The 23,226-nt window shown below is 33.1% G+C and overlaps 1 protein-coding gene across 3 annotated transcripts in view; it reads left to right on the plus strand.

Annotated features, from left to right (window-relative positions):
• The window catches only part of LOC126879961 (serine-rich adhesin for platelets), a 960,737-nt gene that overhangs the window by 245,090 nt on the left and 692,421 nt on the right, over positions 1 to 23,226 (plus strand). For all 3 annotated transcript variants that reach the window (XM_050643380.1, XM_050643382.1, XM_050643381.1), the window contains one exon: positions 17,854 to 18,124. In XM_050643380.1, the coding sequence (XP_050499337.1) occupies positions 17,854 to 18,124 (271 nt within the window). The remainder of the gene's footprint in view (positions 1 to 17,853; positions 18,125 to 23,226) is intronic.

A 23,226-nucleotide genomic window follows, 5' to 3' on the forward strand; every position in this document is an offset into this window, starting at 1 on the left:
AATATTGTATTTAATTACAGAGTAATTTCCACATATTAATATATTTTTCAAATTGAGCTCTTCACCGCCATTCTTTATTATATTACGAATACGTGTGCCAAATATCTCGAAAAAATATACAAAATTACAGCCGCAATCTTGGAACGCGTTTTCGCTACCTGTTGATTGCTACTGTTTCCTCTTAAAACCTTGGTACAAACAAAACATATCTAATGATTACTAGTAATTTATTATTGTTAATTACCCTCTGTTAGTTATCCTCGTGGTCAGATGCATCTGGCAAAATATCCCTTACACTATCTGACTTATATTTATTAACCCAAGCGCAAATCAGAAAAATATTCGAACGCTTTTGATCATATGTGAACATATACCTCTATTCACAAAATATTTAATTTATTTTCATATATTTCACATATAAGTCTACATAAGCCCGTATTACTTTAAAAATCTCATTTTTAGTCGGTTATATCATTTTACACATACCAAATCGCGCGTAAATATGTGTAGAATGACTGATATCTCTTTTCCTCTAAGTGTAATATCCATTTTTGGGATGTATGGTGTACTTAGCTCATTTTTCGCATTTTTTGACTTATATCCCTTTTCACATACACCCGCCAATTGTTTATCACTTTAAAACATTGCTGAGGCTGCCTAAATAATCAGATTTTAATTCTGTAAGGTGTATTAGATAGGTAGAGCGCCTGTTTATATGTAAAAAAAATTAGCAACCTTTTAAATGGTCTACTTTTTGTTTAGAAAGTTTTTAAAAAATTTGAACTTTTTTAAAAACGTTTAGATTGCAAAATTATTATGCAAAATCTATTAGGTGGATTTTAATGAAATTTGGTGGACGGTTTAATTATCTTATAAGAATTTTTTAAGCGACTTACGAAGGTTCTAAGTGCAACCAAAGTGGTTGAAAAACATTGAAAAAAAAGTCAAAATGTAAATTCGTACAGGTTAAAACAAATTTTATATCAAAGTTTAGGTGGGTACAAAAGATATTTTCAAGAAAGTATCCAAATCATAAAAGAGGATCATTGTTTAAATAATTAAAAAGGGGTCATTTTTGCAAAAAAATACTTTTTTAACTGCTGAGGTAATTAAATTATTAATGAAGGTCTATGGGATTCTTTTCTGCAAAGTTGAAGGGTAAATATTTTACATAAGACTTACTATATTAAATGTGACCCCCTATTTATTTAAATAATTGTATACAAAACTTTAAAAACAAATTTGCAAAAAATTATTTTTATCGTTTTAGATAAGCACTATAAAATATCTTGTTTTACAGATTAAGTTGTGCTATGTTACCAGTATTAAGCAAAAAAAAATTGGTCGGAAAATATTTAATATTTTTTGAGATATTGAATTTGTTTTTAAATGTTACTATACATTCAATTGCAAAAACGCGGTTGTTGCCAAAGAAATATTCACCTGCTTAAGATCTCATTATTTTTATTTTTATGTATATTTTCGATAAATGTATTGATAAATTTAAATTTCAGTTAAACTCCCACCTAAAATGGCATTTGAAAATTATTCAAATTTGTATATAATTTGTTTTTTTAATAACGTCGCGGAGATTAAGTATTTTGAAATTCCGTTTCGATAATTGGGTTCCTGGAAACTTTTTACTAATTAACAAAATTTTTTTGTCGTTTTTTCTTCTTCTTTTTTTTCTTGTAGTTATATTAATACGGGCCCTTTTAGGGCTAAATTTTATTAAGAATATCGAATCTCTAAGTTGTAGATTGTAGACCTAAAAATATTAAGATTTAACTAAAATCTCTTAAATAAAATGTGGCTACTTACTGAGTTACAGGGTGTTTTATTTAAAAATTTAAAAATTATTGTTGCCAAGTACTTTAAAACTATTTGACGTATCCTTATCATACTTGGCAGAAAGTGTGGCTATTATACACCCTACTAAATTGTGATTAATAAACGTTTCTAGCTAGTTCCAGAGGCGTACGACAGGGGATAGTGAATGATTGACCCTTCCCAAATTCTACGCCACTGAGTGAATTACTATTTTAGCAAAATTTTTCGATTCTCCAATACTTTGTATGTAAGTAGCTTTATTGGTATCGATAAGGTCATCAGTTTGAGAGATATTGGAAGTTTAAAATGAATAATGAATGAATCAAAATAACTATGCCGTTTAATTTTTAACGTCCAATATCTCGAAAACTAATGACTTAAGCGTCACCATTAAAGAGTATATTATTTACTTAGAAAGTATTGGAGAATCGAAAAATTTCGCTAAAATAGTAATTATCTCAGTGGCGCAGAATTTGGGAAGGGTTAACCATTAACTATCCCATGGAGTACGCCTCTGGTAGTAGCTAGAAACTTTTATTTATCACAATTTAGTAGACTGTATAGTACTCACACTTTCTGAAAAGTATGATAAGGATACGTCAAATAGTTTGAAAGTACTTGGTAAAAATAATTTTTAAATTTTTAAATAAAACACCCTGTAACTCAGTAAGTAGTCACATTTTATTTAAGTGATTTTAGACCAATCTTAATATTTTTAGGTATAGAATCTACAACTTAGAGATTCGACATTTTTAATGAAACTTAACCCTAAAAGGGCCCATAGTAATATAACTCCAAGAAAAAAAAGAAGAAGAGGAAAAAAAGACAAAAATATTTGATAATTAGTGAAAAATTACCAGGAACCCAATTATCGGAACGGAATTTCAAAATATTTAATACCCGTGACGTTATTAAGAAAATAAATTATAAACAAATTTGAATAATTTTCAAATGCACTTTTAACGGGAAGTTTAATTAAAATTTGAATTTATCAATACATTTATCGAAAATATACATAAGAATAAAAATAATAAGAGTTAATACAGGTGAATATTTCTTTGGCAACAACCGCGTTTTTGCGATTGAAAATAGAGTAACATTTGATAAACAAATTCCATATCTTAAAAAATATTAAATAGTTTTGGACTAATTTTTTTTCAATTAATACTGATAACATAGCGCAACTTCTCCTGTTAAATAGGATATTTTATAGTGCTTATTTAAAATATTTAAAACGCTAAAAATATTTTTTTGCAAATTTGTTTTTAAAGTTTTATGTATAATTATTTAAATAAATAGGGCGTCAAATTTAATTTAGTAAGTCTTATGTGACAGATTTACCCTTCAAATTTGCAGAAAATATTACTATAGACCTTCATTAGTAATTGAATGACCTCAGCAGTTAAAAAAGTAATTTTTTTTTGCAAAAATGACCACTTTTTAATTATTTAAACAATGATCCCCTTGTATGATTTGGATACTTTTTTGAAAATATCTTTTGTAACCACCTAAACTTTGATATAAAATTTGTTTCAACCTGTACGAATTTACATTTTGATTTACATGTAGTGTAATTTTATTTTACTAGACTACTACAACTTTGTTCCAAAATGAATCGTTTTAAAGTTATAAGCAAAGAAAGTAGAAAAAAATTCGATGTTTATCGACATTTTTTAATATTTTAATTTTTTTATTAATGTTCTGGACATATTTGAGAAGGAGCATAAATCAGTTAAAATTTGCCTTTATCTTTTCAATTAAAATTATTGAAGTTGTCACCTTACTTTATCTGCAAAAATCTGAATGCCACCTCTCACATCCACCTTATACAGATCCGTCCTGGTCTATTACTGGAGCATTTAAAATAGGTGTAGATTCTGAAAAAAATAACTTACTTTGGGTGCCCCAAATAACAAAAACACACACATCTCAACACACCTCGCTACTTGTTTGACCCTCTTGAAGGAGGAAACGATAAGTACCTGCAAAGTTTAAGCCAATTTAACTGAAACCACTTTTACATTGGAACAAAAGTGCCAGGGCCCTCTGTGCAATATCGTAAATAAGCATTCGGACAAGTTTTTTTAATTTACCTATCAAGAAATTTCCTGGAAAAAATTATAAAAAATATATAAAAGAATAATTAAGAACCTAGTTAAAATTGGCTTGATTAGTAAAAGAAAATCATTGTTTATGAATTTCTACTTATCAACTTTACATTATCTTCCGAAGTTTTGTCAAATTAATTCTGCATTATCTTTTTTCATTTTTATTAAATAAAGTAAATATTTTATTGCACGTTTCTTACGTTTAACAGAAAATGGAACGTGCAGAAAAAAAATTCATTATAAACAAAGTCATAAAATCCTTATAAAATTCTTAAAAATTCAGCGTAGGCATAAAAAAATCACAAATATGGTAATGGTAGCCTACACGTTATTTTAACTATGACGAGTTCACTAACTACAGCAGCGGAGCGGAGAAAGAAAGGTTTACATTGGAAAAAGTTAATGTAGAATCATTAAATAACCTCATATGCACCAAATTACTTCTTTTAAATATAACTTCGGTTTTAAAAGTAACTTGAAAGAAAGATCCTAAAAATATGTGTAGATATACAAGGTATGAAAGTACAAGTCGAAAACTGAATGTTTCTTCATACTATGGGACACTGTGTTATAAAAGAAAAATGTATGTGCCTAGGTCATTACAAGATTATGACTAAAAATAAATCAGTCCTATCTTAAAGACTTCGGGCACATACGGAGATGAATAGTCAAGATAAAAATTAATCAAAAATGAATTACCATTTTCAATTTCGTTGCAACACGAAACTACAGCGGCATCATATTCTAGTTCAGTCAGAGAGTGCTTCAAGCACCTCTACCGGTTTCAAAACTTATTAGTCTCTCATCAGGAGGCACATATGCTGCTCTCTGATCCAACCAGGACAAACCCCGGCGTGCAGTTACGAATTGCAAATGGCAGGGATGCCCTAGCGGCAACTGCTAGCCAAAGACTAAGTTTTCAATCTAATAGCACATAAAAAAATATTAAAAATGTTACTCTACATCCCACCAGATGGAAAACAATGGGGACCTTCTCTGGTTACACCTCCGAGGCTTCTTCAATTTGCAAGCCATAACAGATGCTGAGACTATGGAAGATGAGGGAATTTTACAATTTATAATTCACGTCCCATCTGCTCAGCGCGGTAAAGTTCCAACGAGAATGGCGCCCTTCGTATTTCAATCCGAGTAAACATGTAAATCAAAAATGAATAACCATTTTCAATTTCGTTCCAACACGAAACTACAGCCGCATCATATTCTAGTTCAATCAGAGAGTGCTGCAAGCACCTCTACCGGTTTCGAAACTTATTATTCTGCTATTAGTTGCCGCTAGGGCATCCCTGCCCTTGATAACTAAGCAAATTGATATTATGTTATGTGATTTCCACATTGCATCTCTCACTTTAAAAATTAATTGCGCAGTCATTTGAATACCGATTTTTAAAAAATTTATATCGTTGGGTAGGGAAATGACCGTTTTTTCAAGTTTTTAGGTAAATGACCATTTTTATGTCGCTTTTAAATAAAAAATGGCGGATTTTTTGAAAAAAGAACGTTGTTGACTTTTTTTATTGAAACACCCAATATATTTTTTGTAGCTTGAAAAAACGGTCATTTACCTATCCAGCGATATTAAATTTTTTAAAATCGGTTGCCAATGTTATGTTATTTAGGTATGTGATATCCACGTTGCACCGCTCATTTTAAAAATTAATTACTTAGTAATTTGACAACCGATTTTGAAAAATTTTATATCGCTGGATAGGTGAATGACCTTTCTTTCAATTTACAAAAAAATATACTGGGTGTTCCATTAAAAAAAGTCAACAACGGTTTTTTAAAAAAATCCGCCATTTTTCTTTTCGTATTTGAAAGCGATATAAAAAATGTAATCCATTCAGACAAAACTTTTACTAAAATAAAACATTTCATCGAAAACCGCATATTTCTATCTTAAGCCGTTTAGAAGTTATAGGCAGTTAAAATGGAGGAAAATATAAGTGGACACCCGGTATATTATGAATGTATGTTGGTTTTGTTGTCTTCCTACTGCTGTTTACTTCGGTACTGGTTTAGTAGGTACATTATTTTTTAAAAAAGCGTAATAGACCCGCCACTGGCACTGACTGTCTGTTATATTTTTAAGGTGAATGGCAGCGTATTTGAATATAAAATTTTCGACATCATTCAATTTATATTTTTTGTATGTAACACTATATATTTCACGGCGTACATCAAAGATTCTTTTTCTTTCTATCTGACAAAAGCATTGTAAATTAATAAAATGTCTTCTAAATATCGGGAAATTTTTAATGAAAAAAAGTTGTATTAAATATAAAGAGAAAGTAAAACGTTGCCATTTTCATGCTCTTCAGATATTGTTTATAGGTACATAATTAATACATATTTTAATTCACTTTTCAGTGTCTTGTTTTTTAAACTTATGTATTTAATAGAAATCTGTCCTTTTTCTTCTTATAGAGCTATTTCTAAGAGACAACATTTATCACGTTTTGTGTCCGTTTTTACATGATCGTAACTGAGAAATTGTCATTTTCTCACTCAACTATGTCACCATTATCCCAGCCTCGTCGTCATCATCCAGACTCAAAAATTCGATGCTAAACATAGGCCTCTTTTTTATCCCCACTCATCCAGTTTTTATTAAGCCTTCTCGTCAGTTCAACGTGTATGTGGTCGACCGAATCTTCTTTTGTCTTTACTTGATCTCCATTCCAATAACCTTTTTGTCCGTCACCCATCTATCATTCTAGCTATGTGTACCGCATATCTCCATTGTAGCGTGGTTACCTAATCGATCACGTCAGTCACCTTGGTTGTTCTACCGATCTCTTCATGTGATCTTGTCATTTTTCTTTTCTCGAAAGCCTTTATATCTTCTATTATTCATGATACCCATTCCATTATTCTAAAACTCTGTACCAGCTTCTACAGGTCTAGCTAGAGGATTAGTTTAGGGTATGTTTTTAGAGAGAGTTCATAGTCTCCAAAAATTATGCGCTGCCTGTGAACTTTTTCTTCTTGTAGTGCCTATCCTTTCCGGATGTTGGCGACCATCATGACAATCTGTACTTTGCACACTGCTGTTCTAAAAAGATTTGTGGTTGTTGTTGTGAACCAGGTTCGTAGATTATTCAGCCAGGAAATCCTGGCCTCCTTCGCCTTCCTGCTCCTCGCTTTAATTCTACTTCTGCTTGCAAGATTTTTTGCAGTTACAGGAGTCCATATCTCTCACAGTTCCTCATGATGTGACCGAGATATTCGATTTTGACATATTTCTTTTGTGTTTTTATTGTGATTAACAGCTCTTTTTCTTTTTGCATTCTTAGCAAATTCTCCCCAGCAATACCCTGATTAGTATTGTGGTCGGTATAAGATATGTTCAGGATTCGACGATAAAGTCACATTTCAAAAGCCTCAATTTTCGTGCAGGTGGCATCTGTAAGAGTCCACGACTCAACTCCGTATAACAATATAGGAAAGATACAACATCGTAGTAACCTGATTTTTATGGATATCGACAAATCATGACATTTGAATAACTTAGCCATTTTTTGTAATGGCCTGCGATATAAATCCTTGCAAACATGCAAGATATATTTTGACTGTGTCAGGTTCTTTGCAACAGAATCTGCATCTTAAGTCTCCATGAAACGGTCATTGTGTGTTGTATGCAGGATTAAGGGGTATCTTGACTGGCGTAAACCCAGTAAGAAAGCTTGCTATTACTCATAGGCCAGCGGGAGATCCCTACCCTAAAATGACCAGGTACTTACCACGGAGAGGTGAATGGCTAAATTTATTATAATTTATATTTTCGAGGGTGCGGAAAACGAAAATAAGGTTTATTTTGAATTTTATGTGGGAGAACAGTCAAAATCGCAATTTTACCCCAAAAATAAAAAAAAATAAAATCACGTTTTTTTGCGTTTACCACGCCACAACTCTGTTTCATTTTAATATTTTTTTCTGAAATTTTTACAGTATATTGCTCTAACATTTCTGAAGACAATGGTACCTGTTTCAAGATTTTATTCTTATCTTGATAGAGGTTATGAATGTTTAAAAGGAAATGGTGCGGATTTGTGCATTGCAAAGTTTAATCGCAAAAGTGTGACTAAGTTTGAAATTTAACTTCTTAATCACGTTTATGTTAAAATAGAGAGTACAAAGAAATTTTTTGTTAAGTTTTAGCTCAAAATATTTTATAGAAAAAAAAGAATGTGTGTGTAGGTACTTTGTACGCACGTAAGAAAATATTCTTTTATTATATAGGTAATTTAACCGAAGTAAATATACTTAACAGGTTATTTGTATTTTATTTAAAAATTAAACTTACTTTCTTATCTACCACTTTCAAAAATTTTTTATTAAAATAACGAAAAATAAAAAAAAGTATGAATCGTCCAGGATTAGAACCCGCGACCTTCCGTGTGCTTCCGTTCTCTGTCCCACCGCTCTGCCAACTACGCCATCGAGCCACTTAAATTGACACGTAAGTTTCGGATATAATTACACAACACGGCGACAAACTGTAAAAATGTTATGCCTACATATTTTATTATTTTACTACAGGGAAACACAAATCCAAAAACACAAGAATTATAATAAATAATACATTTCCTAAAACCACTAATATATTCTTTTAATGACTTATTTGCACGGTTACAGATACATACGTACCTATCTTGAAAGATTAGCAATGAACTACATACTGTCAGAACTACATACTGTCAGTGTGCGCAGGCGCGTGGTTCATGTACAATTTTACCCTCAACTTTTAACATCTACGTTATAAATCCCCAAAATAACGCTAATTTTTCGAGATACTGATCATTGGTGGTGAATGACTAATTTTACTTTATGTTTTTGATGGTGCTAAAAACGAAAATCAAGTTTATTTTGAATTTTAGGTGGTAGAACATTGTCAAAATCGCAATTTTGCCCTAAAAATAAAAAAAAATTAAACCACGTTTTTCTTAAAATTAAAAGTTGCACCATATTTTTTTTATAACACATCTAGACCTAAAACTCCCCATAAAACTTCTTTGAACTCTACGGTTTAACATAAACGTAATCAAATATGTAGATACATTTTAAATTTTGTCACTTAATTTTTGCGATTTAACTTTGCAATTCACGAATCTGCACCTTTTGATTTTTAAAAATTCATAACTTTTGTGAATAAAAGACTGAAAAACTACATACAGTTGCTTTCATAGTCTTCACAAAGGTGAGAAATATATGCTGTAGAAATTTTAGAAAAAATTAATAAAATGGAACAGAGTTGTAGCGAGTTCAACGTAAAAATTCGAGACTTCACTTTTTTCATTTTTAGGTTAAAATTGAGATTTTGACAATGTTACCTCACATAAAATTCAAAATAAACCTCATTTTCGATTTCAACACCACCGAAAACATAAAATAAGACCAAAATTAGCCATTCACCGCCCATGGTCAGTATCTCGAAAAATAAGCGTTATTTTCGCGATGTATAAGGTCTTTATTAAAAGTTGCGTCATTTTTTTATATTAAACATTTGTAACTAAAACTTTCCAGAAACCTTTTTTTTTGCTCTATGTTTTAACATAAAAGTGATTAATAAGATAAATTTATTTTGACAATATTCCCCCACCTTAAATTTAAAATAAATTTCATTTTCGTTTTCAGCACCGTCAAAAACATAATCTAAGACCAAAATTAGCCATTCACCACACATGGTCAGTATCTCGAAAAATAACCGTTTATTGGGGATTTCTAATGTCAATAATAAAAGTTGCACTATTTTTTTTTTCTATAAAACATTTTGATCTAAAATTTTCCATAAAACTTCTTTGCACTCTCTATTTTAACAAAAACGTGATTAAAAGGCTAAATTTTAAACTTCGTGACACATCTTTTGCGATTAAACTTTACAATGCACCAATTCGCACCTTTTTCTTTTAAAAATCCATAACCTTTATCAGGATACGAATAAAAGCTTGAAACAGGTACTGTTGTCTTCAGAAATGTTAAAGCTATATACTGTAAAAATTTCAGAAAAAAATATTAAAATTGAACAGAGTTGTAGCGAGGTAAACGCAAAAAATGTGATTTTCTTTTATTTTTGGGATAAAATTGCTATTTTGACAATGTTCTCCCACATAAAATTCAAAATAAACTTCATTTTCGTTTTCAGTATCCTCGAAAATATAAAGTATGAATAAGATTAGCCATTCATCCCTCCGTGGTCAGTATCTCGAAAACTAAGCGCTTTTTTGAGGGTGTCCCGCTCGTGTATCAGAGCTGTACTGTGTACTCTTTATTTTCCGCAGTACTTCAGTTCTATTATCACATGTCCGTCCAATATAAATTTTTCCATGTATTTGACTCGGAATATTTTCCCAGTGAGAATTATGCTGCCTTCGGATTCAGGCTTTTTCGGCCGCAGTATTTTTTGGCCCTCCCACTGCCGACTTTGCACCGATTTTGTAGCTGATGCTCTTCTGGTAAGTGAATCAGTTTTTTCATTGCTGTATACTCGTATTCCCCAATGACCTGGAACCCATACCATTTTAACACTGTTATGTTCCGCTAGTCTGTCGAGTTTCTCTCGACATTTTCACATTAACCTTGATTTCAGCATAAGGCCCATGAGAGCCCTTGTGACCGTTTATCCAATACTAAATGAAGTGTTTTTTGGTCAATTGGTGGAGAATAAAAGACAAAGAATTCGGCTACTTCATATATTTATTGAAGACGTTTCGTTTACTAATCAGTAAAGGTAAAGAGTAACTTATTACAAGAGCCATATGATGAAGATATATTATATTGATCGTCTATATCAGTGGTTCCCAACCTTTTATATCTGGCGACCCACCTTCTGATGTTTTTTCATATTCGCGACCCATCCCTAACCCATGATGATATATATGTTATCATCATCAACCCGTACTCGTCCACTGCTAGACATAGGTCTCCCTCAGCTCTTTCCATCTTTCTCTGTTTTGTGCGGCTTGCATATAGTTGCTGACAATACGCTTCAGATCTTCAGCCCATCTGGTTGGTGGTCGTCCTCTGCTCCGTAGTGCTTCTTCTCGTGGCCTCCACTCGACAATACGTTTTGTCCATCGGTTGTGTGAGAATCTGGCGACGTGTCCTGCCCAATTCCACTTGAGCGACGCGATTCTTTCGACGGCGTCCGTTGATTTTGTTCTACGACGTATTTCTTCGTTTGGGATTCGGTGCCTCAGGGAGACACCCAACGTCTGGTGTTCCATAGCTCTCTGAGTTATGCGAATCTTGGTCACTACCTTTTTTGTGAGTGTTAATGTTTCCGCTCCATAAGTGAGTACAGGCTATACACACTGGTCAAAGATTTTCCTTTTCAGGCAAACGGGTAAGTCCGATTTAAATACATAGCTCAGTTTACCAAACGCTACCCAGGCTAATCCTATGCGACGTGGGAGCTCGCACGTCTGGTTATCTCTTCCCAATCGAATTTCATGTCCCAAGTACTTAGAAGATGCAGTCTGCTCAATATCCATTCCATCAACAACAATATTACGATTTAGCACCAGATTAGTCATTATTTGCGTCTTGTTGATGTTAATCTTTAGTCCGACCTCCAAGGAAGCGTGATATAACTTGTTCAACATTATTATTGCATCATCATCCCTACGATCGGCTATAAGGACGAGGTCATCTGCGAATCTCAAATGACTGAGCTTCTCTCCATTTATATTGATACCATTTTCTGTTGTGTTTATGATATCTAACGCTTTCTCGTAGCCCAGGAATATCAGTGCCAATGGTTTGTTCTATTCCGCCGACTTTTCTATCAAGTTTTTTTATTACCAGTAAGTGGTCGTTAGTGCTATATCCGGATCTAAATCCAGCTTGTTCTCTAGGCTGGTAGAAGTCTAACTTAGCCTCCAGTCTTTTTTTTAATATATGTACGATATTCATATTCATCTACTGTAAGAGCTACGCTGCGACCCACCTGAAATCCGCCCGCGACCCACTAGTGGGTCGCGACCCACCGGTTGGGAAACGCTGGTCTATATATTTGAAGTATATACAGACTTAGGAATAGACCTAAAAGTTCTACCAATATAGGTAGCATCTCATTCTATATTACAATTAAGTATGAAGACTAAACAGTGTGCTTAGAGGAATATTATTGAAATGGCAATAGCGTTGGTGGCAACTTACACGTGACACCTCGTAGACTATATTGTAACTAATATGATAAAGTTAACAATATTTTTCATACATTATATACAAGTTTTGCAACAAGATAGCGTTGTGGTCTAATATTTTTGAATTAAAATATCACCTAACATTGTTTTGAAAAAGACCTGTTTTTCTATTTAAAAATAATTAGCTGTAGAATGTGATTTAATTTTTAATAATAGATAATTACAATGGTTTCAGTAAAAATAAAATGTTATTTTTAAATCTATCTAAGCATGCATGTAAATTCATCTCTCTTCTTTTTCATTTGTTTCTGTGAATAGCAATTTAAATTAATTTTATTCAAATGACTGAATGAATTCAAATAAATTTTCATTCAATTGCCATCTACCTGTGATCATGTAGAGACACTTTGCAACCCACGTGATGGGAAAGTCATACTTTGCCGAAGGGCATAATTCTTTATAAAATTTATAAATATAATATTTAATATTATCCATCCTATAGAATATCATGCAAATATGCAATTATAACATAATTATATACCATTTAAAGGGTTCGCACCTTGGTATTTCTTTGGTGGCTTAGCCTTTAATCTTTTTTTTAACACTGATGATGATTTTGTAAAAAATCGAAAATATTCTGTGATGTAGCCCTTAAAGGGTTTTTAATAAAAAATTGTATACCTTTTACAAATGATTCTTTCATTAAAATCTTTTGTTATTGATTGTATGTAGACAGCTACAAGAAAAATTCTGCAAGCAGAATTTCGAAAAAGGTTTATCATCATTGATCATCTATATTAAAATGTTCTCATTCACTAATAGTCCATTGAATTAAGGTTTTTGCTCCAAATTTGCTCTCAAAAATAAGCACTTTGAGACGATGAAACTTATAGATCATATACAGTCGAACTCGTTTATTAGAATACCGATTATAGGAATATCCCTGTTTAACGAATACAAAGTTGAGGTTCCGAAACGTTTGTACCAGCCATCAATGATCGGTTATTAGAATATCCCGGTTATAGGAATACTTTTGGTTGGCACGAAGGCTATTCCAATAAGCGGGTTCGACTGTAAACAATACATACACGATTAAAGCAGCTTGTGAAGTGGTAACAATTATTAATTTCATTTGCGATGCAAATTTGGGGGTGATTTTCACGATATTTTTTTTTTCAAAAAAGGGGACCAACTTTATTTTGAGCATTGCTTACTTTGGATGATAGAAACTTTTTAAAAAAACAGAAATAAAGCTGTTTTAAAATCTTTACAATGTGTTTAAATTTTTTTAAATAAAATTAGAACCACTTTTCACATCCTCGATTTCTTGAACCTTTTTCTTGGGTGTGACGAAATTATTATGCCAAAATATCACATGTAAATATTTTTTCGAACGAACCCGAGTTTTTCCCTTTATCTAAATAAATATATTTTATATCCAAACAGAAATTGTAAAACATTGCTGATGAGTAACCAATAGTTGAACATTTTGAATGTACTTAAGAATTTCATTCAACTATTGTAAATCGCTGATGATTATTTTAATAACGTCTAATTGTACTTCAGTCAGTTCAAATTTATTATTATAATTAATTAATAAAATTAATTTATAAAAACTTATAATTTTTAAGGTTTGTGACTTATTAATGCAATTTAATGTACCTACGCATTATTTTTGTATTAAATTCCTAATTTTTGGAAGCCCATTCGATACATGCTCGGATAAAGGGGCCATTTTTTAATAAAACAAAAACTTTTTAAACATTATAATATTTAAAACTTAGTATTGCGTAGTCAATTATTGATCTTAAATTTATACTAAAGGCAATACTAAAACAACAAACCTTATTGAAAGTTGAAGATATACGAGTATGCAGAGGAATATGTAACATATCAGATCATCATTTCCTAAGAGCTAAAATATTCTTCCCGATAAGACACACAATAACGAAGACGAAAACAATCCCGGATGCAGACAAAAATACTTCAAATATAACAGACGAGAAATATAACTTAGAGAGCCTATTACCTGAAAGTGTTAAATAGCTCTATCAAACGAGACTCGACAATTACATACTAAGCCCCAATAATCTAACAACAGAAGAGGTTTATAATAATATAGTATAGAGCATAAAAGCAACTGCAAAGGAAACCCTTGGTATCAGAGAAATTAGAAAAAGTAACAAATACTGGTGGAATTCAGAGACAGAGAGACTAGTCAAGGAAAAAAAGATACTATACCAAAAATGGCTTAACACAAAAAATGAAGAAGACTACAAAAGATATAGAGAAAAGAAAAGAGAATCAAGACATAAAATCATTCAAAGTAAGAGAGAGACCTGGGATCGAAAGTGCCAAGAAATCGAAGCACACATAGGAGGACGAAAATGCAGTGAATCATGGAAATTTCTGAACAAGATCAAGAATAACGAAACACGCAACGACAAACTACAATTAATACCAACAGATAAATGGATTCAACATTATAAGGACTTATTAACTGAACAAAGGCCCGAATATTCACAACCAACAGAGACGGAAATACAAATTGTAGGGGAAGAAATAAACATAAACACTGTAGCAGTTAAAAATGCAATTAAACAATTAAAAAATGGAAGATCTCCTGGTCCAGGTGGAATCAATGCCGAACTACTGAAAAATGGAACTAAAAAACTTTTCGAATCTCTGGCATATGTATTTACAAAGTACATCAATGGCGAAAATGTACCCAGTGACTGGAAAATAGCTTATATATCATCGATTCATAAAAAGGGCAATAAACTAAAATGTAGCAATTATCGCGGAATATCAGTAACAAATACAATAAGCAGAGTATATGCAAAAATTTTAAGAGAACTGATTGAACAAGAATACTCAGAATACGAAGAAGAAGAACAATGCGGGTTTAGAGCTGGAAGGTCCTGTACGGATAATATATTTTCGTTAAAGCAAATCATCGAAAAAAAATTAGAACGGAATAGGCCAATACACCTAGTTTTTATAGATTTACAAAAAGCGTATGAAAATATACCGATACCGAAACTATGGGAAGTACTGCAAAACTCCAACATTAACTTTACTCTCATAAAATCTGTCCAAAATTTATACAGTGACATGAAATCTGCAGTAAAATTAGGAAACAAAATAACAGATTTGTTTACAGTCAACAAAGGTCTACGACAAGGATGTTGCATATCACCGAGTCTGTTTAAGATTTATATCGCCAAAGCCCTTGCAATATGGAAAACAAAATGCGGTGGAATGGGCATCCAAATCGACGACAACACCTGCCTGTACACCCTTCAGTTTGCAGACGATCAGATAATATGTGCAAACGATAAAGAAGATTTGGAATATATGACTCGCAAATTGAAGGAAGAATACGAAAAATGGGGATTGCAGATGAATGTAGAAAAAACACAATATTTATGCCTAGGTGAGGATTCAACTGATATGATATTGGACAATAATCAGCAAATAACTAGCTGTGATAAATATAAGTAATTGGGCATTAATTTCAACATGGAAGGTACTGACGATGCAGAAATTAAGAGCAGAATAAATAAAGCAAGAACGATAATTAAATCATTGAACGGAGTTTTATGGAGTACCGAGATAGGGAAACAAAGAAAAATGCGAATATACAACACCATGATTAAGAGCACATTGGTATACGGATCCGAAACATGGAGAATAAAGGAACACCTAAAACGAAAATTAGAAGCTACTGAGATGGACGCCCTAAGAAGAGCAAGTAGAACATCGAGATTGGATCGGGTTAGAAATGAGGAAGTAAAGCGAAGAATGAATTTACAAGAAACGGTTGTAGAATGCATTGAGAAGAAACAATTAACGTAGTACGGGCATGTTCAGAGAATGGGGGAGGAAAGACTGCCAAAGAAAATTATGAAATGGATACCTACAGAAAACAAAAAAAGAGGAAAGCCAAGAACGACATGGATACAAGGAGTAAGACGATCAATGAGTGTACGAGGACTAGAAGATGAAAACTGCAATGATAGAAGATATTGGCAACAAGGCATCGGACAACGTCGGAGGACGTTTTGAACCCGAATTTATATATATAATATTTAAAACTGAAACTTAGTTCATCATTATCAGTGACCAGCCAAAGCCTCCCATTCATCCTTGACTCTGGCTCTTCTCCAGGCTCTAATTCCAATAGATTTTAAATTTTAAATCATTCTCTAAGTTGTCTTGGTACCTAAGTCACGGTCTTCCTCTTGCTCGTTGTCCTATCGGCCCTCTTCGGTCAAAAACTTTCCTGACTATGGCATCTTCCTCTCGCCTGATTACATGCCCTATCCATCTAAGGCTAAGGCGTGCTACCTTAATGAATTTCTTCAAAACTTCTATACAACTCAAAGTTGTTACATCTGCGCCACAAACCTTGTTCCTTTATCCCTCCATATATTTTTCTTAGAATTTTTCGCTCGAAACGTTTGAGCAGTTCTTGACCATTCTATGTAAGTGACTAAGTTTCTGAGCCATATAATAGCACTGGTCTTATTAGTGTTCTATAGACAGTCAATTTAATTTTTCTAGGTAGTTTTGAGGCCATCTGACTTCTTAAGCCATAGTAACACTCATTGACGAGCAGTATTCATCTTTTAATTTCTTCACTGACATCGTTGTCTTTAGTTAGAAGCGAACCTACACCGACACCTAGGTATAAGAAGGTGTCAACAACTTCCAGTTCTAGGTCGTCGATGATTATTCTGTAACACTGCCGAACTATAAAGATTTTTGTACTTACTTACTTACTTAAGCCGTCCTCTTGTACCTTACGGTGTCGAGGTAAGTGGAGAAACCAGACGTCTCCATGCCTTTCGGTCAGTATCTAGTCTTTCTGCTTCTCTCCACCCAATACTCCTTTTTACGCAAGCCTTTCCAATATCTGCGTTCCACGTTCTTGCTGGCCTGCCTCTTCTTCGTTTGTTGTCGGATGCCGCTTTCCATACCCTCTTTACAGTTCTACCTTCACCCATTCTCGTCATATGTCCGAACCACGATAACTGTTTCGTTTCAAGTCTGTCTAAGGTCCTTCCAACACCGCACCTTTCACGTATGTCTTCATTTCTTATACGATCACGTCTGGTCACCCCGGATACCGCACGTGTGGTACGTGCGGTATAAAGATTTTTGTATATAATAGAAAATTCTGCTTTTTGTTAGCTTGCAGGAATGCATCGTAATCAGAAAACAACTCAATAACTATCCTTCCTAATATTAAACTAAACAATTTCATATGCTATAAAACAGTTCAAATGTTGACACAAATTTCTGAGAATTTTAAAATAAAAATTCTAAAAAATATCTTGTATATGAGACAGAAATATATACATTGAAGTTATAACGTAATGCTCAGAAAACAATGTCAATTTACTCAAACTCTCTATGAAATCGGCTGGTATTTTAATGGAAAATCAAATATGTCAACATAAAACAATGTTTTTAATTTCTACCGATGTCAGTGCCAATAACATTACTTCTATATAAGAAGAGTTCTAAAAACAACTGTGTTTTATAAAAAAAAAGCAGACTAAAAATCTAAAAATTAAACCAATAACGCAGAAAACACAAAAAATCGCCGATATAACTTAATTAATATTTCTTTTTCGTGTAGATTTTGTAAATCTAGACAGAAAAACGGAAGAAATTTTTAAATTCAATAAAAATCATGAAAATAATAATTATAGATCACACATTAATATTGGTTTTTGTTATAGGGGTCCCAATGTTTCCATTCTCCATCTACGAAGTGCCACGGAGCCATGGGAAACCACCACCACGTCTACTTTTTCGTCGAGCACGACTCATACTGCCAAAAGTTACTTCTCGAGAGGTCCAGCATCCAGTCTACCACCTCTGACCAAACATCAATCACTGGTCGGTCCTAGTGGTGCGTACAAATGGCAAAATTCACCAAGTTTTCATACCACGGCGGAAGTTAACTCTCCGGAGATGTTCGTCGGACTTGCCAAGAGAGAGCTCTCACCGGTAAGTTCTTGTTCTTTCTTTTCTGTATGCAATCGTGTTCAACCCAGCCTGAGACACTTGCACAGGGAGACTACGAACTCCCCCACGCTACCTAGATTTTAATGGGTTCAGTTTTATAGTAGGATTAAAAGCGACTACGAACTGCCCCACGCTACCTAGTTACTTATGTAGATAATGTTAAATTTTTGTGAACATATATAGTTTTTATTTTACTTTATTGTATTCAAAAAGGAACCCAATTCCCAAAGCATGAGCGAAAATTTTAAATGATTAAATAATAAAACTATAACAAAATAATCGAATAAAGTTTATTTATGAATCTACAATAACAAAAACTACAGTTCTGTTAAACAATAACAATGCTTAATTCTAATGTCTGATTAGTGATTAAAATAAGTAAGAGTGAACACTATATTTTAGATTTTAAAAGTTAGCTGCATAATAATAATTGCAAACTGACTTAATGAAGTCTAATTTAGTAATGTTTTGATTAACGTAATATTCATTTAGCCAATTTTCAATAAAATCAACTTTTCTTTTTGCCGTTTTATTAAGTTTTTTTTCGAATCTATGTGCAGTTCTAATTTTCACATATACTTCTGCTTGAAAATTTAACAAAATGTCTGTCAATTTAAATATGTCAGGATGGGATTTATAAAAACATTCGTTAAATTTCGAGTGAAATGATTTACATGCGTTTGTAGTAAATATAAGAGACGACGAATTTGAAGCCCACATGTAAGGTGGAAATGTTGACTCTTCCGTTAAATAATTATCAACTAGGTATCACAAAATTGCAAAACTCTGTCATTTTCTCCCATAATGTTAAAAAGTTCATCAGAAAAAAAGTCACCAACATCATTTGAATCTAAATAAGGAATGCCGAAAAACAATTTTAAATATTTTCCAATAACAGTTTGATTTTTATATTCTGAGGACAAACTTAATTTTGAATTTTTCGGTACCAATTTTGTGTTAAATGAAATTTGCAACAAAATTCGGTTTGAAATTTAAATTCAAATCTGTGCATATTGTTATTAATGTATCAAAAGTACTTTTGTACGATTGCTGTGATTTATTTGGTAACAAATAAAATACTAGAGGAACATAAAAACCATTTTGTAGTCATGTATGGTAAACATCTGACAAAAATATTTAGAACAGTATTGAAAAGTTCAACCTACATACAAAGAATCTACATTACACAAAAAGTAAAGATTTGTGTAACAACTAAAAATTGCGGAATTATTTTTCGTAGATAATAAAAAGTTTTCACCTGTATTTGTTTTTAAATTTAAGTTCACTAACACTTGTAGAACTTCTTCCTGTGACTTGGGCAAACTTGGGGTGACTGTGATGGTGTGGATTTTCGTCTTGCAACCTAGATATTTCTTCGAACGCAAGAAATGTCTTTCGTCGTCAGCGGTAAATTGCTGAAATTTGTTTTCCTCAATTCCTTGTGGACAATCTTTAAAGGTCTTTCACATAAATATATCTTCTACAGCTTTCCTCTTTGTAGAATTACTAAAAATTTGCCGGTCAACGTGGATATCTGGAGCATGATTATGCTCCTCCGATGCTTTTTCAAGAATAACGTAATTTTCATCATCTTCCTTTGTGTATACTTTTTGTTGACACCCTTTTTTGATGCATCGCCATTTAACTTTTCTATCTTTGGAGGCATGGGTCTTTGAATATTTATATTCATTAATTATTAATAAAAGTTCTCGTTGGATTCTCCATTTAAAAGTTAAACACTAACGGACAAAACCGGACACTATACCGTAATACTTGAAACTGAAGTGAATAACTGAAAATATCTATATTCTTACTTTCAACTATAATCAAATTTGGAATTTCCGGTCATTAAGACTTAATCCCCAACTTTCTCGGCGATGGGGCAGCAGGTACTTGGGATTAATGGGCCCAGGTAGTTCGTGGGGCAGTTAGATAACGCCGCTTGCACACCCCTTGAGAATCACATTCGGGGGATACAATTCATTAGGGTCAGGAGGATTAACTCGTGTAAACAGGAATCACTCCACCACGATGCTCCAGACTAGATAGTGTAGGGGCTCACTATCAGCAAAGAGCGTGTCACACGGGATTCCTCTACAAGGACTTCCACACGAAATCTTACCCCGATCAATACAGGCCATCGTGAGGCGCTCTATGTTCGTAAAAATCTCTAGTGATTTCTCGTCTTCTGGGTTATCTCTTCCCTTTTTGAAGATAACCGCTTGAGTCTTTTCTGGATTTAGTGCTATTTTCCATTAGATACGTCATTCGTCTATTCCTGTTGTATCCAGTGCCGTCTGTAGATTTCTTACAACTATATCTAGGTTCCTGTGTTTTGCCGTAATTGCAGTGTCGCCTGCATAAAGACTGATTAGTGTTCCGGGTGTTCTTGGAACGTCCATTGTATACATGTCATACAGGAAGGGTGATTAGACTGCCCTTTGTGGTACCTACTTCAGCTTCTAAGGTTTCGTGTTCAGATAGAATTGGAACCTTGAACCTCCCTCCGCTTGGGTACGAGGAGATGAGTTTCGTCATGGCTCCGCTGGATCCATAATCTCTAATTTTTTATGGCACTCCTTTTTATACCACACTCTGTCGAAGGCTTTGCTTACATCCAGAAAAGCTGCTCCTGTTTATTGCTTGTCGTTAAATTCAGCTATGTATTCTATAAGTCTGAGTATTTGAAGATCGCTGGAATGTTGAGCACGGAATCTAAATTGTGCTTCTGGGATTAATCCTAGCCTGTATGTCTCTTGTAGGAGTCTGGTATGGATGACTCGCTCTACTGTCTTACTGACTGCTGGAAGTAAGCTAAACCTATATGCCAATCATTACGAATTATTCTATATAATGTTATTGTTATATAAGAAGAACAGTATTTTCTTCAAGTGTTTCTTTAGAGACTTCCTCCAATGATTAAATTAATTATAGATTGTATATTGTAGATTGTAGGTAACGAACAGTATTTTCTTTAAGTGTTTTTTCTTCAAGTAAAGAAGAACAGTATCTCCTGTCAAGTGCCTCTTTAGAGACTTCCTCCAAAGATTAAATTAATTATAGATTGTATATTGTAGATTGTAGGTAACGTTGGTGCTTGTAAACCTTTGCACACTGGTACAGTAAAACCTGTGTTAACGGCCACCTGCCAACATCGGCCACCTGTCCTAACGGCCAGTTTAAAAATTCCCCAAACCAATTATATGTAGACTACAAAAACTGGCAATAGCGGCCACCTTTCTATATCGGCCAATAGTTCTTTCATTTTTAGTGGCCGTTACTAACAGGTTTTACTGTATTTGGAAAACCTTTTGTGTAAGGTGGAGTGGGGTAAGTTGGGACCGGTTTTCGTTAAGTTTGACTTTATAATTTTTTTGTAAATTATATTTCAAATATTTAACATTTTCTTGGTATCAACGTGAAGTAACATTAATACGGTATAATTCGCATTGCCAAAAACACCAATTTACATTGGAAATTAGAACTTTTGTAAAAAATTAGAAAAAACAGTAACTATTCCGAACTTGCCCCATACATGGGGCAAGTTCGTAAACAGCTATTTAAAACTCAATGAAATTTATCTTCATATGCTATGGGACAAAACCGGAATTACTAATCCGTAATTTATGAAATGCTTTTTGCCAGATTAAAATAAGTTGCTTAGTTTAAAAGTTATACATTTAAATATAAAGAATGGTTTTTGTATGGCATTTATGGCCTGCCCGAATTTCTATCAATGCTCCTTTAATCGTTTTTCTAACATAATATCTAACCATTTTGGATCTAAAAAACGTTATAAATAAATAATTTGAGCAAGAAACCATAAAAAGTACAAAAAAAAACCTTTAAAATTGACTGAAAAAAGCACAAGTCTGGTCTTACCCCGCTACATGCTCCGAACTTGCCCCGTGCACTAATATTTGTGTAGCAAGACCAGAGTAGTGTTTTTCCGGTAAATTTCAAATAATCGAAAGGAATTATTTCTTTAACGTAACTTTAAGCAACGTTCTTAATACTCATCAAAAATAAATGCACAAGACACCAAATTTACTGTAAAATACCGGCACTTTCTTCAACAGCTCTAGGTTAGATAGTTATTACTCATGTACTTACATTTTATAAATGGAAAAATAGTGGTAGAATTACTTCTGAGTGAGAGACATCTATGTCGAATCAGTTCATACTAATCTAGTAGAGATTTCTACTTCTTAACTTGTACAATTAAATGTATCTTATGATAGATTTAGAGCTAATACGAACTTGCCCCGCTTACGATCTTACCCCACTCCACCTTATACGGATTACTCAGGCTCTTTTGTTTCTTTCTGGTCTACTTTCGTCCTCCTGAAGCTCAGGAATGGATAGTAGCTCACTTCTCACGGGTATCTGAGGGGCTCCAAGAATGAAAAGAATAGTTTTGTTTTAAAGATATATTTATTAACAAATGATATGCGGCATGCCATACCGCACCGAAAAAATATTTTGTTGAAAAACGTGTTTTACAAAAGATTCCTAGAACACCATCTGTATACTTCAAGCAGCAAGTTCATCCTGCTATACCTTCTATCCTGCTATCAACATGACCTGCCTTACCTTTTACTTTACCTTACTATCTACCTTTACTTTACATTTACTAGCTTTTTCCTTACCTTACCTTTTTAGTTACTAATAGTTTTGTTGTAATTCAGTTTATAAAGGATTTTTTAAGAATCTCCACCATTTTTTAAATATCATGCATACGTTCATAATTTTCTTGAAAAAATAAACTTTATTTTATTTGGAACAGTATTTTATTCTGCAGCAGTATAATAGAAGCGGAGCAAAGTATGCTAAATGTGCAGTCACTCGAGCGCTTTGGGGACCTATTGGGTTGTGTTGAGTAGGTCCTAAAATCAAAAAAAATTAAATAAAGTTTTTCAGTTTAGTGGGCACTTGCCATTTTTTAATTTAATTTTCCATTTCCAACAATCGTTTTTTCAGATTATAGCGCCATCTACCCATAATTCGAAAAAATGTTTCGAATAAAAGTTGCTTATTTTTACGTATAGAATCCAAATCTGGAATAAAAATTTGGGGCTACTATT

The sequence above is a fragment of the Diabrotica virgifera genome, chromosome 2, assembly GCF_917563875.1.
Source record: "Diabrotica virgifera virgifera chromosome 2, PGI_DIABVI_V3a".
Lineage (NCBI taxonomy): Eukaryota > Metazoa > Arthropoda > Insecta > Coleoptera > Chrysomelidae > Diabrotica > Diabrotica virgifera.